The 17100-nt window shown below is 43.5% G+C and overlaps 1 protein-coding gene across 6 annotated transcripts in view; it reads right to left on the bottom strand.

Annotated features, from left to right (window-relative positions):
- Positions 1-296: 296 nt before the first annotated feature.
- The window catches only part of PRELID2 (PRELI domain containing 2), a 75503-nt gene continuing 58699 nt past the window's right edge, over positions 297-17100 (bottom strand). For 3 of the 6 annotated variants that reach the window (XM_087862163.1, XM_087862162.1, XM_045794372.2), the window contains 2 exons: positions 15100-15169; positions 8120-10848 (listed from right to left, as the gene is read on the bottom strand). In XM_087862163.1, coding sequence (XP_087718289.1) covers positions 15110-15169 — 60 coding nt within the window. In that variant the 3' untranslated portion in view covers positions 8120-10848; positions 15100-15109. Of the gene's footprint in view, positions 5803-6857; positions 10849-11271; positions 11426-15099; positions 15170-17100 lie in introns of those variants that run through there. The other 3 variants (XR_015724526.1, XR_015724527.1, XR_015724525.1) reach the window with 2 other exon arrangements.

Raw genomic sequence — 17100 nt, 5'->3', positions numbered from 1 at the left:
TAAGACTAGAAAGAACCAATTAGAAATGTTAGAACTATAAAACATAATAATCAAAGTAAAAAGCTCCATGGATGAGGCAAAAGGAGAATGGAGGAGACCAAAAAAAAAAAAAAGAACTTGTAAACTGAAAGACACGGTAATAGAAATTACCCTATCTGAACAACAGAGAAAAAATAAAATGAAGGAACAAAAATAAACAGAGGTTCAGGGACCTATGTGACAATAAGAAAACATCTAACACTCATGTCATCATAGTTCCAGAGGAGAGGAGAAAGAGACTGGGAAGTACTAAAAAGAGTACTTAAAGAAATGACTGAAAACTTTACAAATTTGGCAAAAGACATAAATCAACAGGTTGAAGAAACTGAGCAAACACCAAACAGGTTAAACCCAAAGAAATCCACATCAAAACACAATGCAGCCAAACTTTAGAAAATTAAAGACAAAAAAGAAAAAAAATCTTGAAAGCAGTAGAGGGAAATGACAACAAGGAAAAAAAACAGAACAAAGGAAGAAAAAAAAAACAGAACAAACAGAGATAAAAAAATAAAATGGAAGACTTAAGCCCTTACATATCAATAATTACTATTAAATGTAAATGGTCTAAGTCAGAGATTAAAAGAGATTGGCATAGTGCTTTAAAACAATGACCAAACTGTATGCAAGAAACTCACTTCAAATGTAACCATACAGGCAAATTAAAAGAAAAATAATTGAAAAGCTATATTTTACAAATACTAATAAAAAGAAATATATGAATTCCTACTAAAGGCACTCCAGCTAAAGGAGACTTCATGGCAGTGAAAAATACCAGGGATGGAGGATGATATTATATACATAATGATAAAAGGGTTAAGCCAAAGATATCTCAAACCTGAATGTGTACGTACTGAACACAGCTGCAAAACATGTGAAGCAAAATTCAATAGAAATAAAAGGAGATGTAGACAAATCTACAATTGTAGATGGAGACCTCAACATCTTAACAATTTATAACACAAGACAGAAGATATGTATATGTAAATTTTGACACTACCATCAATGAACAGGATCCAATCAACATCTGTAGAATGTTACACCCAACAGCAGAAGATCCATTCTTTTTCAAACACCCTTGAAACATACACCAAGGTAGAATACACCTCTTGGGCCAGAAAACAAGCCTCACATTTTTAAAGAAATGAAATTTTACAGGCGTGTTCTCCAACCAGAGTGGAATCAAAGAGCAGAAAGTGAAATGAATAGCAGAAAGACAGCTGGAAAATCTCCAAACAATTGGAAAGTAAACAACACATGCCTAAATAATTCAGGGGTAAAAGATAAAGTCCCAAGGGATATTTTAAAAACACATTGAATGGAATAAAAATGAAAATACACCATATCCAATGTTGTGGAACACAGTTAAAGCAGTGCTAGGAGGGCAATTTATAGCACTAATATATACATTAGAAAAGTGAAAAAGTCTCAAAACAATAATCTAACCCCCCACCTGAAGACCTAGAAAAAGAACAGAAAAATAGATCCGAATCAAGCAGAAGACAGAAATAATAAAAAGCAGAAATCTATAAAACACACCAGTAAAGCAATAGAGAAAATCAATGAAAAGGAGAGCTCGTTCTTTGAAAAGATCAATAAAACTGACAAACACCTAGCAACTGACAAAGAAAAAAGCGAAGACACAAATTACTAGTATCCGGAATAAAACAGAGCCTATTATTAAAGACCAAGAAGGCATCGAAAGGTTAATATGAAAATCTATAAACAATCCTACACATGTAAATTGGACAATTTAGATAAAATGGATCAATTCCTCAAAAACACAAATGACCACAACTCACCCAAAAGAAATACCACATTTGTAATTAAAAATCTCCCTCGAACAGAAATCTTAAGCTCTAAATGGTTTCACTGGAGAATTCTACCAAACATTTAAAGAACACCAACTCAACACAATCTCTTCCAGAGACTGTGGAGTGTTTACCATGTGCTAGGCACTGTTCCATCAGTTTTTACATGTCTTGAGCTCATGTAATCCTTTCAACAACCCTACAATAGAGGCCCTATTATTACTCCCTCCCATATGAACAAAACAAAGGATACCACATAACCAGAACTCCAACTTAGGTTTCTGTGATACATTTGAACAAATCAATGCTCAGATTTCTTGTATTTTAGTCTTCATCTATCACCCAATACATAGTCAAATTTCACTTTTGGAAAGGAAAATTCAGATCTGACGAGGACGTGTTCTTTCAACAAAGAACTTGGGACACTACCATAGTTGGCATTCTCAATAGAAATATGTGTTTTGTAAATAAAAGTAAAGGTTATTCCTGCTGGCAACTGCCGTACAATTTCCATCTAGATGACAGTTAAAACGTATCTGAGAGAATACAACCAGAAAAGAGGTTTATTATTGGAAATGGTAAAAAGCTTTGCTATAGGAGAACCAGCCCCACCACTATAATTACAAGAATCAAGAATCAAAACACTGCTTCATTAATTTTTTCCTTGTGTTTGTTATTTTACCCCATCAAGACTAATTATACCCCTTCCCGTGGCTTTTAACGAGCACCGTAGACCGAGCGCTTAGAAAAGCTGCGGTACATAGGTGTATCTGAACTGCCTCCATTTAGGGACAAAACCGTATGTCAAACACATTATACTGACAAATAAAATTTGCCCGACTAGTGTTTTCACAAAAGAGGAAACACGACTACCTTCCCACAGACGACAGAAAAATAACTTAAGCTTTAATATTTAAGAAATACTCTTCGTACTTACATACCTCCTTCTCGACAACGAAGAGTTGTACGTTCACTCGGCCCTCAAAATAATCCGTGACGCCCCCGATGGCAAGGCTCGCCCGGGTTTAGAGGATATTTGCCCCATTCTGTGTCACAAGATACTGGCAGGCGAGGGCCGTGCTGCTGGGATGCAAGGCCGCCTCTGGGGGACACGGGAAGTCTGGGAGTTCCGGGGACTGGGGTGGCCTACAGCGGGGCTTCCCAAACTTTTCCAAAGAGGAACCTGACTCCCGCTAGCAGAAGAGAGCCCTGGGCATCTGGGATGTGCTAACTGCCAAGTGCTGGCGGCAGGCCGAAGAATGTGTAATGACCGCTCTTCGGTATTTCCAATAGACTGAACCTCGTGCCGCACCTGCCATGTTCTAGGCAGCACGTGAAGCAGTGCTCCAAGCAAAAGGACTTTAAGGCTTCTGCTTTTTTTCTAAGTTAAGGCTCCATTCCAATTTTACATTCTACGAAGTTAGATGTTTAATATAAAAACAATGTTTCCTACTAATCTTTGAGAAAAAGGAATGCTTTAAGAAGAGCATCTGCCCATCTACCTTCATGGTAGAGGACTTCAGACATCCCTCACAGAGATGACTGTATATTCCCAAGGGTACAAAAACCCCGTTTTGAAAATTACAGGTGACACTCCCCAGGAAGAGGTTTCCAAGGCAGAACGGGGAGAAATGAAAGCCTGGCTGACACTCTACTCCTCCCCAATTCTTCTCTGCAAAATCCTTGCCTTATTAAGGCCCCAAAACATTGTTAGCACTTATTTTTTCCAGGAGAAATAGTTCTCATAGCACTTGACAGAACAATTAACACCTAAGGAAACAAGTTATAAAGCTAGCTTCTGACTTCGCACATACAAAAAGACTACTTTCCATACTGGAATAGTTCCAATTGTAATCTGATGCTTCGTTTAATCCAATTTAAAACTGTAATTAAAAACTGTAGTCATGAAGTTCCTCAAACGTGACTCCAAGTTTTCCAAAGTCTTTAGATCCAATCATGAAGACACCAGGAGAAAGCTGCATTCAACTTTTTTTTTCTTCTGTGTCTGTGAATATGCACGGAGAAAGGAAGACATGAACTGAGGCTCCAGATCTCCATGGTATGTCCTCCAATTCTCTGAAATGTCATTTGTGCAAGAAAGTACCAGACAACCAAGATCTCCTCATGGTCACCCTAACCTACTCAGTGACAGGTACAACCTTGATAGTTTTTTTTCCCCTTTCTCTCTCCCCCTCTCCTTGTCCCATAGCCCGTTTGCAGCAACAAAGACCAGACTCTGGGGTAATGCATTCATTAAATTCCTTCTGGGTGCTTTAGGTAAGCTTCCTATCCTGGAGACCAGGGCAACTTTTTTTTTTTTTTTTTGACAGAGTGACAAGAATGACTTTGGTTTTGACGAGATTAATGACTACATCCCTAAACACAAATAACAGAGGAGCTTCAGTCCAGAAAGTAATTTCCCCCAAACCTCTAAAGAAAATCGACAATGCGGTAATTTCCAAGTTGGTGCAATTGATGGACTTCTGAATTTAGGGGGACATCTAAACTCACAGTAAGAAAACAAAAACATGCAAGTGAACAGTTCACATTTTCTCCTTTGTCGTCGGATCTAAAAGTCCAGCCTGGCACCAACACAAAGAAGGAATGATTCCATCAGCAGCGTAACAGATGGCAGGCACGAAATGGCTGTAACCTTCTTTGAGCACGCTGGCGAATAGCTCCATGGAGTTTAATATACCAGGATGGGGTCTGCTATTTTCTGCCTGGCGCCTCCTGCACGGCAGGCCTGGCCCCAGCTTGGAGAGCTGCGTCTTAGGGTCCAGCCGTGCAGGTTCCCAGGTTAACCCTTCGAGACAAGCAAGGGTCTTGAGTTACTACGGCATCCTTCTTCTGCACTGGATTCTCTTCCAACAAATGCAACCCAAACTTCTGATCATAACAAAGCCAACTGCACACGGTGGAGTATTTTTAGGATCGCTTTTCTTCTACTAGCACTGAAGAGACACGGGAGCACTTTTTTCTTGGACAGTAAATCACATTTTTCCGAAGGCCTAGAGGCAAAATTGACCCAAAGGGAGAGGTCTCCTATTGCCAACTCCCTCCTCCAGCTAGCTACGTAAGGGTTCCCACTTATGGAAGAGCAGACATTATTTCTGAAGGTGGTAGGAATTTCCACCCGTGGCTTCTGGATCAGCCGGGGAGCGTTACACGCTCCTGATGCCAGGGCTGCGACCTAGAATCTCTGGGGCGGGGACACAAGCATCAGTAGGTTTTAAATCTACCCAGGGGGTTCTGACTGGCCATCAAGGTATGCAAGAAATACTGCATTTAAATTTTTAAATATTGCATTTTATATTTCTAGAAATTGTTGCAACAAGTTAATATAATTTCTATTCTGAGCCCCCATCACACTGGGCTTGTCATTGTTAGGATTCTTTCTCTATGTGCCAACCTCTCCAATGCTTGTGTGAAGGTTCTCTGGGGCTTGCAGAATTAATCCACACTAGTTAGCATGCCCCACCCAGACGTCAGGGAAATACTACCCTGCAGCCAAGGAATGCCCTTGGACTGGGCTGTGATGAACAGAACAGTCTGAAAGTAAGGATGTTTCTGCCTGAATATCCTGTACAAGCATTATGCGAAGTTCCTACGTGGCTCGGATGAGGAGGCGGTCTCCTGCGGGGCAGCTCCCCCTTTTTATACATAAGGCTGATCCTACAGACAACTGGTTGTCTTCCAAAAGGTATGATGTGCCCCTCACTAATTCAGACAGGATCATCCACACCGTGCAATCTGCTGGTGAGGCTTCAGGGCCACCAAGCTATACGTGTTGATCTCTCCACTATGTGTCCTGGGCTGATTTTTTTCGGCATCCTTTAAATAAGCAACCACTGTCTGATTTACTCAGGAGGTTCGTGCATCTGGTCTTCCCATCAACTGGTGCCCACCGTTGCCATCTGTCCGTAGAACGTCAGTGCAGGCCTCCTAGAAACCCCTGGATCAAGTCAAAACAGAAGATAAAGGCTGCCTTTTCTTGAATACAACAGGTGCTCCACAAATGCTGGCTGAACTAAGGTGTCTACCTCTAAGGGCACCGGGGCTCTAATAAAAGAAAAGCATCGACAGGGCCTGGACAGGGCATTCTGGAAGCAAGGCACAGAAAGCCACTCAAGTTCATCTAAGTGAAAGGCAGACAGGTGAAAGGATCGCGTGCAAATCTCACAGAAACAAAGTACAGAAAGCAGGGGCTGGGGGCGCCTGGGTGGCACAGCAGTTAAGCGTCTGCCGTCGGCTCAGGGCGTGATCCTGGCGTTGTGGGATCGAGCCCCACATCAGGCTCCTCCGCTATGAGCCTGCTTCTTCCTTTCCCACTCCCCCTGCTTGTGTTCCCTCTCTCGCTGGCTGTCTCTATCTCTGTCAAATAAATAAATAAAATCTTAAAAAAAAAAAAAAAAAAAAGAAAGCAGGGGCTGTGTCTCCCACGCTCTAGGGGGTCACATGATTTCACGCTGCTGTGTCTGCACTGTGCTTCATTCCTTCTCTCCTGGCCCACCCTGGACCTTTGCTCCATTTGCACACGGCCCACTCAGATCACTCAAAGGAGCCTCTGCTTGTTTCCGGGAGAAGTGCAACAGCTCACCTTGGGGGACACGGGGAGCTAACATCATCTGGCTGGTGTAACACTCGCAACTGGGGCTGCTGTAAAGGACTGGGGTCATCACTACCAACCATGGACACAAGCTCTGCTGGGTGACGTGATACCCCAAGAAACTAAAGATCATGCATAAGAACTAGTCATAACACCTTTATTTCAGAATGTCTACAGGATCGAATCTCATAGCCATACAACTAATTTATAGCTCCAAATCACAATAATACTGAATCAAAAATACTATGATTACACAAAAATGTGGCCGAGAGATGTTCGTTTGAATTTAATGTACTTAACGTTTCACACCATACAACTCCACATACAAAAACACAAACACGGCTGCGGGAGACAATGGCTTCTAGGTCAAAAGACATCACTTTCAGCAACATCTCACTTACCTTGAGGTCAAAGATTTGACAAGTGTAGCTGAGAAATCAGGAAGGTACAGGAAAAGAGTACAATATTGTCACCAGGTCAATGCAGCAACGTTCGTTCGTTTTACTGTTCTCAGAAAAGCCCTTCGAATCCTGTTTACTGTTACTTGAGACGTACAGCATGCAGTGACATGAGTTCCCAACCCCAGACAGAACGAGAGGAAGCTTCCCAGGGGCAGGCGACAGTAACCACTGCAGAGCTCAAAGAGCAGAGCCATTTGGTGGAGGGGCTTTAACAAACCCAAAGAGGGCCTGAAACAATGAAAAACATAAAGGATGACCTTAACATTTTTTCATTATTTCTACGAGATTGTACACAAAAGCAGGGAAATGTATACTAAGAGTTACAATGTAAATGGTTCAAATAAAGGAAAAAAGATGTGTGACTTAAAAGAACCACCTTGACTTGTCTATACCACGAACCCTACAATGTCTGACAAATGGGATATTATTACCACATATATACTGCTTATAAAATACACAAAGCAATTTATATAAAAAGAATACAGCGCCTTTTTTATCCACATATGATTGAAGCCATAAAAGCACCTTCATGGTAAAAGCACCTCAATCATGAAGGGACAGCCTCAGTCAGCTTACGTCTGCATTAAGAACTTTATATTGCGTCCTGAGCGGTCAAGTCTATTGATCGGTGGGCCCAAATGACCGCAAAACCTTTTTACATGCTACGAAGGCAAGAACACGGCCCCGAAATCAGTGTTTCTCAAAATATGGTCTGTGGAACAGCACAACTGAATCTCCTGGTGAATTCGCTTTAAAATGTAGATCCCCCGGTCCCAAATGCAGTTTCATGAATCCTAATCTCTGAGGGAGGGTCTGGGAGCCTACAGTTTAGCACTCTTCCCCGAGGATTTCTGGGACAAGTAGAAGTGTGGCCATCACTCTACAAAATCATCTTGAAGTGTAGGCTCAACGGCACCGGGGTGGCTCAGTCGGTTAAGGGTATGACTCTTGATCTCAGCTCAGGTCCTGATCCCAGGGTTGTGAGTTCAAGCCCTCGTTGGGCTCCAGGCTGGGCTTTTTTTTTTTTTTTTTTCCCTAAATGAAGTGTAGGCTAGGCCGCCCAGTCAGGAGGCAACTGGCCGGTCTGTGAATTAACCCCTTCCCACACTTATTCCTAATATGCCCAGTAGGGTGGAACTCCTGGTTTTGACATTTCTCACAGGAAAAGGATTCTGACATAAAATAAAAATAAACTCTAACAAGGGGCGCCTGGGTGGCACAGCGGTTGGGCGTCTGCCTTCGGCTCAGGGCGTGATCCCCGCGTTAGGGGATCAAGCCCCACATCAGGCTCCTCCGCTATGAGCCTGCTTCTTCCTCTCCCACTCCTCCTGCTTGTGTTCCCTCTCTCACTGGCTGTCTCTGTCAAATAAATAAATAAAATCTTTAAAAAAAAAATAAAAAAAAAAATAAACTCTAACAAGCTCTAATTAATTTTAAAAAGAGCATAAGATTTCTAAGCCATATATGTGAAGCTCAAAGCAATGGATGCCTGCAGAGTATTAAAAAAGAAATACTGAGTGACCAGAAGTTTTCTGGGAATGGGAAGAAAATACATCTCAAAGCTGTCCTGCAGAAGAGGCAGAATGCAGCTGACATCCAGAATGGGGAAATCTATTAAAAATTGGCTGGGGTGTTTAAGCCAGGTCTTAACACTTTTGAGGCAGAGGCTGAAAACTACTGGCAAACACGTTTTGTATGGCCGGCACAATGTTTTAAACAATTGTGAATTATCGCCAACCTGTAAAAACTGGGAGAATTCTTCTCTTTCAAATAATCTGTCTTTTCCTACCAAACTGGAAATTGGAATCACTTGAAAAGCCAGCTACACGGTTACAGTGTGGGGGAGCCGGGCAGCAGCTGCCCACCTTTACACAGGTGTGTGTCCCCACAGTGTCCCAGTGGCCACCTGCCCGAGTGACTCATGAGATCACCTGCCAGGTGCCCAAAGCCATTTGCACTGGCCACCCCGGCTCCAGGCAATTAGGGCAAAAATTCCGTCTCTCTGGTGCTTCACTCTTTCTAGTTCTAACATAAATTCTTGCTACAAAGATCCTTTCCTACTTTAGAAGTGTTGAGAAAGAAATCAGGTAATGTCTGAAAATCACCTAGAATTCACTACAGCGTTCTCATCCCTAGCTGCCTACTGGAACCACCCAGGGAGCTTTAAAAAATACGGACGCCGGGTTCCACCCCCGGAGATTCTGCTATATTGCTCTGGCCAAAATCCGGGCAGCAGGGGGTGGTACCTAGAGCTCCCCAGGCGGTTCTAATGAACACCCAAGGCTGAGAACTGCCGTCAGAGGATGCACGTTGCTGAGTATGAAGCATTAAGTTCATTCCAATGTCAACCTCCAAATACGGATTTCTAACCTCTCACCTTTGGGATAACTGACATCACCTTTTATTTTCTGAAATGGGCTATTATCCCAAAAGCCTACCAAATGCCATTTACAACCTGGAAAAGGAAGTCAAAGTGTGCTCTGGTTTCTACCATTCTTTTTCCCTCCAACACACCTGAAGAATGAAAAAAATGAGAATTATCCTAAGGGACAAAACTCAAGCAGCACAAACAGCTCAAATACAGTAAGAAGCAGCTCACGCTGGCAGGCTTGTATGAAAAAATGAAATTGCTTTGAAATTCATCACTTGCACTAAGTGGAAAAATTTTCAAATATTAAAAAAAAAAAGAACAATTTCCCCCAGTCTTTCCAGTAATGGCCCAATTTTTATCTTAAGCAGATAAATTCCAAATTACTGCCTCTCTTCAAGCTTTCTGTTACGTAGTGTGCGTTTATATTTTGGCTTCCGATCACGGGAAATGCAAACTACCGTCGCCTAATTTTCAAACAGTAATACTACTTTACAATACATCTGAAAAGTACATTTTCAAAATGGTTTCACATAATAATGACTTCTGTTTACGAGACTTCTACTCTGCAAGAGGTAGTAGCATACTGCACTTGGTAGATGTGACCTCGAATCAGGCCAACAACCTCACGAAGTTCATCCTATAACCCCGTTGTACAATTAAAAATAAGGAGCTTCAGAAAGATTGAAAATTATGTAAATGATCGATCACTGAGCAGTGGGTGGCAACACCTGCACTCAAACACAGGCCTGTCAAATTGCCACACCTGTGCTTTTTGCAATAACTCCCCACCACCCCCGCGCCCTTCTGTGTTTAATCATCACGAGACAGACATCTGTGCCCAGTTCTCCCCACTTGCCAGTGAAACACAGAGAGGGATCGGCTCCACATCTCACAATGCCAAAGTTACACTCTGCCTCCCTGCTCTCCACGCAATGTTCTTTCAGAAGACCAAATCCCACAGCTGACATGTTACGTTACAGAAGCTATACTGATGGCCCTCGGGTAGTACTTATGGGTAGATATCAAATGCTCCCGATTTCTGAGAATCAAACATTACTCTAAATCTGGCATAGCTTCAACATAGGCCCGGTACGTTCCTTTCTGTTGTAGGCCACCTATGCATCAAGTATCAGGTTCAACTCCTTTATCGGTCCCAAAATCTTCTCATGAAACCTATGAGCAATAATGCTGATAACATACGGGCACAAGTGCCACTTGCCAGGCCTCTAGCCCGTCCTTGGCTTCCCTGACACCATCACCAGGCAATCAGCAGGACATCCTGAAGAAGGGCAGACGTCACCTTCTCTGGATTTTTTCCTTTATTTGTAAATCATAAAGATACTGTGTCATAAAAATCCACCTAGAAGGTCTCATGTCCAAGAGGGCCACTAGCTGAGTCAGGCTCCCAGGGGAGGATAGAGTTTCACACCCTGGCACGGAGGTCTCCTCTTCTTTAAGCTGCCGACACTGTATCCTTAAGCTTGTATTTGGAAAACTGCATCAGTGATGTGTTACGGCCAAGAAGGGATTCTCGAGCAAAAGTAGCATAACACAGCTCCCCTGCAAGAGAAAGCAAACAGGCCTTATTACCTAATAAACATGTCTCGCCAATCAATACTTATTTGCCTCTTTTCTGAAGCAACTCTTAAAAGTCACTTGAATTCTAGCACTATGGATAATTCTTGAAGAAACTGCATTTCTGCCTCCTAATGATCTTTGAACAAAGCTAGCACCTGATTAAGTCCAGCGACCCAGAGGAGCTGGTTCAAAGGGGAGTTAAGACAGAGCTAAAACTGAGGGCTTAATCATTCCAGTGTGAAAGAACTCTGCTATGTTATCAAACCTCACCAAGCTGCCGGAGGCAAGAACAAACAGATGTCAGGGCTATTTGTTTTATTCAAAAATGACAGGAAATCAAAAGTCTATCAAATGGATATGTCAGCAGCAACACCATGAGCATATTGGTTAGTGAGATTTACGCACCTCCATTCTGGCTCATGACAAAATCACCTTCGAAGCTTTCTAATTTTCAAATGCCCACGTGGATACACAGGCCAGAGAGTTCTGGGGAGTAGCTTGAGGACTGGGCACCACATACAAGATGGTCACAGTCTATGTGAATTTAAATCATGCAAATCTGAAATGTGGTATGATATAAAAATAGTAAATAATGTCTCCCCGTGCACAAATCATCCAAATCCCACAGAATTTTTTTTTTTTTTAAATTAAGAACTGCAAAATTCCCGACTGGCAAATGGAGCCCACCGTACACAGGACCTAGACTCCCGCCGCATCGCGGGGCTGCTTTATCTGCTAAACAAAATGCCTACATTTCTACTCCATGATGCATGTGCACTGGGACTTCACGAGCAATGGTAACGATGACTGTTGCTGCTAGTTTAACTTCACTGTTGTGATCATTTCAATGCTTTTTTAGGCCTTAAAATAAAATCATCCGAGTGGTGAGGTTAGCGCTAATACAGGGAGACTAAACTGTCACACTATTAACTTTGAAATACAGGTAACATGCGGTCCAATGCTATATAAAAAAAGCTAAACAACCACCACAAGGCTCCTTGATCCTTAGGATGGGGCATGCTCGAACCTAGGGGATAGAAAGCTTTTCCTTAAAGGATCAGACAGGAAATATTTTAAGTCTTGCAGGAGGCGAGCTCTGTCACAGCTATTGACTCGGCGGGTCTTGCAGTCCAAACAAAGCCAGCGACATAGCTGTGTTCCAATAAAACTTTATCTACAAAAGCAGAGAGCAGGTTGGATTTGGCCTGAGGGCAGTAACTGACTGACCCTCTACAGCCTTAGACCTGATACCGACCCCCCTCCTTTAAATGTGACATTTTATTGCTCATAAAAACAACCATTCTTCCATTTTAACAACCATTCTTCCATTTTCCATAGAGCCAATTTTGAGAAAAGAAGTTCCATTAAAACAGGCATATTTCAAGCTTGCCAAAACTTTGTAATAATAGTCAACAAAAAAAAGGGAGCAATAAGCTGGCAAAAACACGGCCAGCAACATCAAAGCCTTAAAATGTTCTATATCATCTTTTTTGCCATGCTTACATAACTATGTATTTGTCAAAACTCACCAAACTGTACGCTTAAAATTGGTCTATTTATTTGTACATAAATAATACTTCAATAAAATGGATATTGAAAAAATGCTTATAGCCTCGGCAACACATTCTAATTTGGGTTAGATTTATGTGGTAACAGTGTGTGTGTATATATATATATATATATATATATATATATATATATATCCCTTACTTCACATTTGCCCCCCTGGGTCATGAATTAAGAGAGCCTGAATTATGTAAATCCTTCAAAACCCCTGTTGCATTAAATGCCCTGAATACAACTGTCCCACACTAAAATCCCGGTAGTCCCCAAACCTCAACCACTTCACTTGAAAGACAGTAAGTTGGTTTTAGAAACAATGTAAAGCCCCGAGTTCATGGCTTGACTTTCAATCACAGTAAAAAAAAAAAAAAAACAGAGGGGCGCCTGGGTGGCTCAGTCCTTAAGCCTCTGCCTTCGGCTCAGGGTGTGATCCCAGGGTCCTGGGATCGAGCCCCGCATCGGGCTCCTCTGCTGGGAGCCTGCTTCTTCCTCTCCCACTTCCCCTGCTGTGTTCCCTCTCTCACTGGCTGTCTCTCTCTCTGTCAAATAAATAAATAAAATCTTAAAAAAAAAAAAATAAAGAAAAAACACAAGAACATGGGTAATTTATGGCAATAGGTGATGCTTGTTGAATTTCCTCGTTTCACTTAAAATCAAAAACACAAGTTGGTGTGAGGGTCATCTCTGTTCTTTTCAGCTGTCTTTCCTCCAGGGTGGAGCATGTCACCACTTAAGAAAGAAAAAAAAAAGTTAAACAGCACGTGGCTGGGATGCTAACATCAAGGAAAAGACACACAAGAAAATCATTCCTCCGATTAATCTAAAGGCAACAAAATCCGTGACGACAATTTGAAGACCCCAGCTATTAGCTTGCTCAGGGCCCTTGTATTTCATCTGTCTCCACTCAGAGACGAGACCTCATCTAAAGCAACTGTTCTCAAAGCGAGAGCCCTGGGCCAGCAGCATCGCCATCACCTGGCAGCCCGCTAGAAATACAAATCCTCGGACGGCACCCCAGACCTACTGACTCAGAAACTCTGAGAGTGGGGCCCATCGCGCTATGTCTAACAGATGCCCCAGATGATTCTGAGAGTCAAGGACGCTCCAAATCATTAATCTGAAGTTTGAAAAACAATATATACTTGTAAGTGGAGTCCCGTCACGTTCTCTCATTTAACTTGGAGCTGACCTTAGACCTCACCCTTTGGGATAAGATGGGATCCACACTCCAGGACGTGAGCTCTAGGGCTACTTGCGAGCCTCACAAAAATGCCTCAAAATTCGTTTTCAAAGAACAGAGTAGGTGTAGGAAGGCAGCATATTTCGATTCTGCCTCAACATTTTTGAGCACCTGCCATGTGCCGTGCTTGTGCTAAATGAAATTATCTTATTTAGCCTCCCCAGTCATGAATAAATCTGTTTCCAGGCCTGGCTAGCACGCGTTCAATGCCGAATGAAAAACTTGTACATAAATGTTCATTTTGCTTCTCCTTTGGTTAATTGTTCTCAGACTTTATTGTACATCACAATTAGAGTCCAAGGTTGCTGCTACGAAACCAAGCGTACTATAGTTTTAAGCCAACATAAGGAAATCTGAGGTAATGATGAATTACCCAAGACAATGCTTGCTTTACTCAAGTTAAAAATTCAAGTTCAGGGGCGCCTGGGTGGCACAGCGGTTAAGCGTCTGCCTTCGGCTCAGGGCGTGATCCCGGCGTTCTGGGATCGAGCCCCACATCAGGCTCCTCCGCTACGAGCCTGCTTCTTCCTCTCCCACTCCCCCTGCTTGTGTTCCCTCTCTCGCTGGCTGTCTCTATCTCTGTCGAATAAATAAACAAAATCTTTAAAAAAAAAAAAAATGCAAGTTCAGTAAATTTGGTCAGATGCAAATCCATCGTACTCATTTATTTTAGGCTCTGGTTCTCTCTTAAATAACTTCATTCTGTCCCTTCTGCGATGGAGACCATTCTCCTTCATGTGGACAATAAAATGCTTAAGGGAAACTTAAGGGAAAAAAAAACTAAGTAATTCTAAAAACCCCCTGCTACCTGTGACCCCGACAGGATTTGTCCTCAACAAGAGGTGGCAGGTGCCTTTCCAGCATCCTCCGCACAAAGCACGCAGTGTTAGGCATGGCACCCTTACCCAGAGCCCAAGAATATTCTCAAGACGTCAGAATCCTTCTCTATAGCGTTTCAGGCGGCCACTCCCAACCAGTACAAGTATTTATGACCAATAAAACACACTGATTTCCCTGGCCAATCAAAACATGCCCCTGTTCTGTTTCTCTTCCTGCTTCAAATACAGCTTTTAAACCCCTTCTTTCACTGTTCCCGGAACAATAAAATTAAGCTTCAGCTAATCCTGAACCGCGGTCTACAAATCTATGGCACCTTGAGGGTCGCAATCATGCTGGATTGTGCTGAGCGGTTTAAACCATTTGAATGCAGTTGTAACCCAGCACGTGGTACCAAACTGCTCTGAAAATCAAAGAACGAAGTCAATGAAGGTACTGAAGAGATAACGGACCACCTGTGAGACAGGCTTCTCTGCCCGTAACCGGAGAATGTACGGCCCGAGTAGCCCAGGGAGGCTGATGCCTAAAACAGGGCTTGCAAGCAGGAAAACATGGCTGGAGGAAATAATTCTGATTTTGCTTTTGATACTCACTGACGATTCTCTATTCGGCTAAGGGGGCACCACACTGTTCCTTCAGCAGCATCTCCATTATTCTAATTCCCTAGAGAGAGAAGAAAGACTCATGAGAACGCACAGTTCGCGCACAAGCACTTTTATATCCGTCACGACCCTTTCCCTTCAAGGAATCCAAATCACGGCCCTATATGCATTTCAGAAAAGTAAGCCCATAGTCATACCTTACATTTTCATAATATTTTCCTCACCAGTTTCACCTACCTTTTCTCTACATGGGCTCAGAATTAGTCAAGGGAAGTGGGCACAGGAGAGTTCAGAATCTCCATTTTAAACATAAGAAAACAGGCCAAGAGAAGGTAAGTCACTTCTTGAAAGTAGCCCAGCTGCTAAGTGGCATTGCCAGAGCTGGAACATAATGGCAATAACGAGTATTTATTGAGCACTTACGAATGCGCTACGCTGGCTGCCCAGGTTTTCGTGAGCATGGTCCTGAGTAGTGGGTGCAGGGTGCACCACGGAGACCCCTTCAGCACCGGGCACCTCTTCCCCACCTGCCAGCACTGGAGGCACAGTCACCCTCAGCCACACGGAGCTGCCTTAGCTGAGGCCATGTCCCCTCTCCAGCAGCGGCCCACATCCAAGGACTGGTGGATACAGGGGTCTACAGGCCCAGCCCCCTTCCCTCAACTCCAGCAACCATGAAGGACATCCCATGTCTAGAGGTCCCCGTGGGATCAGCTGAGACCTTCACCACAACAACACACAGTTCAAAGTCTCCTCCTGCCTGACCCTATTTCCCCCACTCCCTCTAGCAAGGGCTGTTCCTGAGGGCCCTCTCCAGTCACCCTCTGCACAAAAGTCTCCATCTCTGAGTTTAATACACACAAAACCCCTGAACAAGTACTATTCTTACTCCCATTTTACAGATGAGTTAGTTAACATTAATTCCAAGAGGTTTAAGCAATTTTCCCAAAATCCTACATCTGTTGAGTAATAATGCAAGGAAAGAACAAAGCCATTCTGTTCTGGCTTCAGAGGTTCCCCTGACCCTTCTCACATGCTCATTCCACAAATGCACATCCCGACCTGTCCATGCACCCACCTTGCCAGTCAAAATCTGCCCAAAGGAAAGAGGAAAGCAGACACTCCCTCTTTCCTCATTCAAGAGCAAGTTCTGCAGACCAGGGGATAAACCTTCACAAAAAGACAGGATGATGACGTAATTATGAACGAGAGGTTTAAGGAGGTCAGAGCAGGGGGAATGGGAGACACTGTTCTCAGGAACTAGAAAGTAGTTTACAGGGAACAGGAATAATCTAAGCTAACTTAAAACACAGGTCCCCAGGCCGCTCCCAGGAAGACTCTGATTTAATAGGGCTCAAGCAGGCCCCAGGGCTGTGCACCTTTAGCAAGCACGCAGGTAAGGCCCGTGATCAGGCAGGTCTGGTAGACAGGGAGCTTCTGGAGAAAGGCGGGGGCTTCCTACCAGGGGTTTACTCTGTGGCACAGCAAGGGAGTGAGCCCCTAGAGAAGACCATAAAATATACGGAGTGCCAGAGTACACCAAACAAAATGTAACATATCCTTGCGGTTTCCGATGCTCCTTCCGCTTGTGGCCAGCCATCGCCACAAAGACTGCCCCGGTCCTACAAGGAAGAAGTACCACTTAAAGGATCCTGACAGAATGCTGAGAAGCACAGAGTGGGGGTGAACCAACGCTGCAAACTCTAAGACCAGGAGCATGGCTGTCAGAGTTGGGAGAGCCGGGCTCTGGTCACAGTACCGCCAGTTATTCTGGGGGTACTTTAGCTGAGTCACTTTTTACCAAGGAGTAACTGCGACTGGAGAGCTGAGGGGACAGCAAGGCCAAAGGGGTAGTGCAGCTGCACACCAGAACTGGGAGGGGGACCCACGGAAGCACACAGGGATCCCCACGCCTTACTGAGACCCACACCGTCAGCATGTCTGGGCCTGGAGCCTGGAACCTCTAGATTTATAATGTATCTCATGTGGTTC

Source organism: Ursus americanus, chromosome 5 (genome assembly GCF_024610735.1).
Source record: "Ursus americanus isolate L20-20 chromosome 5, mUrsAme1.1.p, whole genome shotgun sequence".
NCBI classification, from domain to species: Eukaryota; Metazoa; Chordata; class Mammalia; order Carnivora; family Ursidae; genus Ursus; species Ursus americanus.
This window is presented reverse-complemented; position numbering and strand designations above follow the sequence as displayed.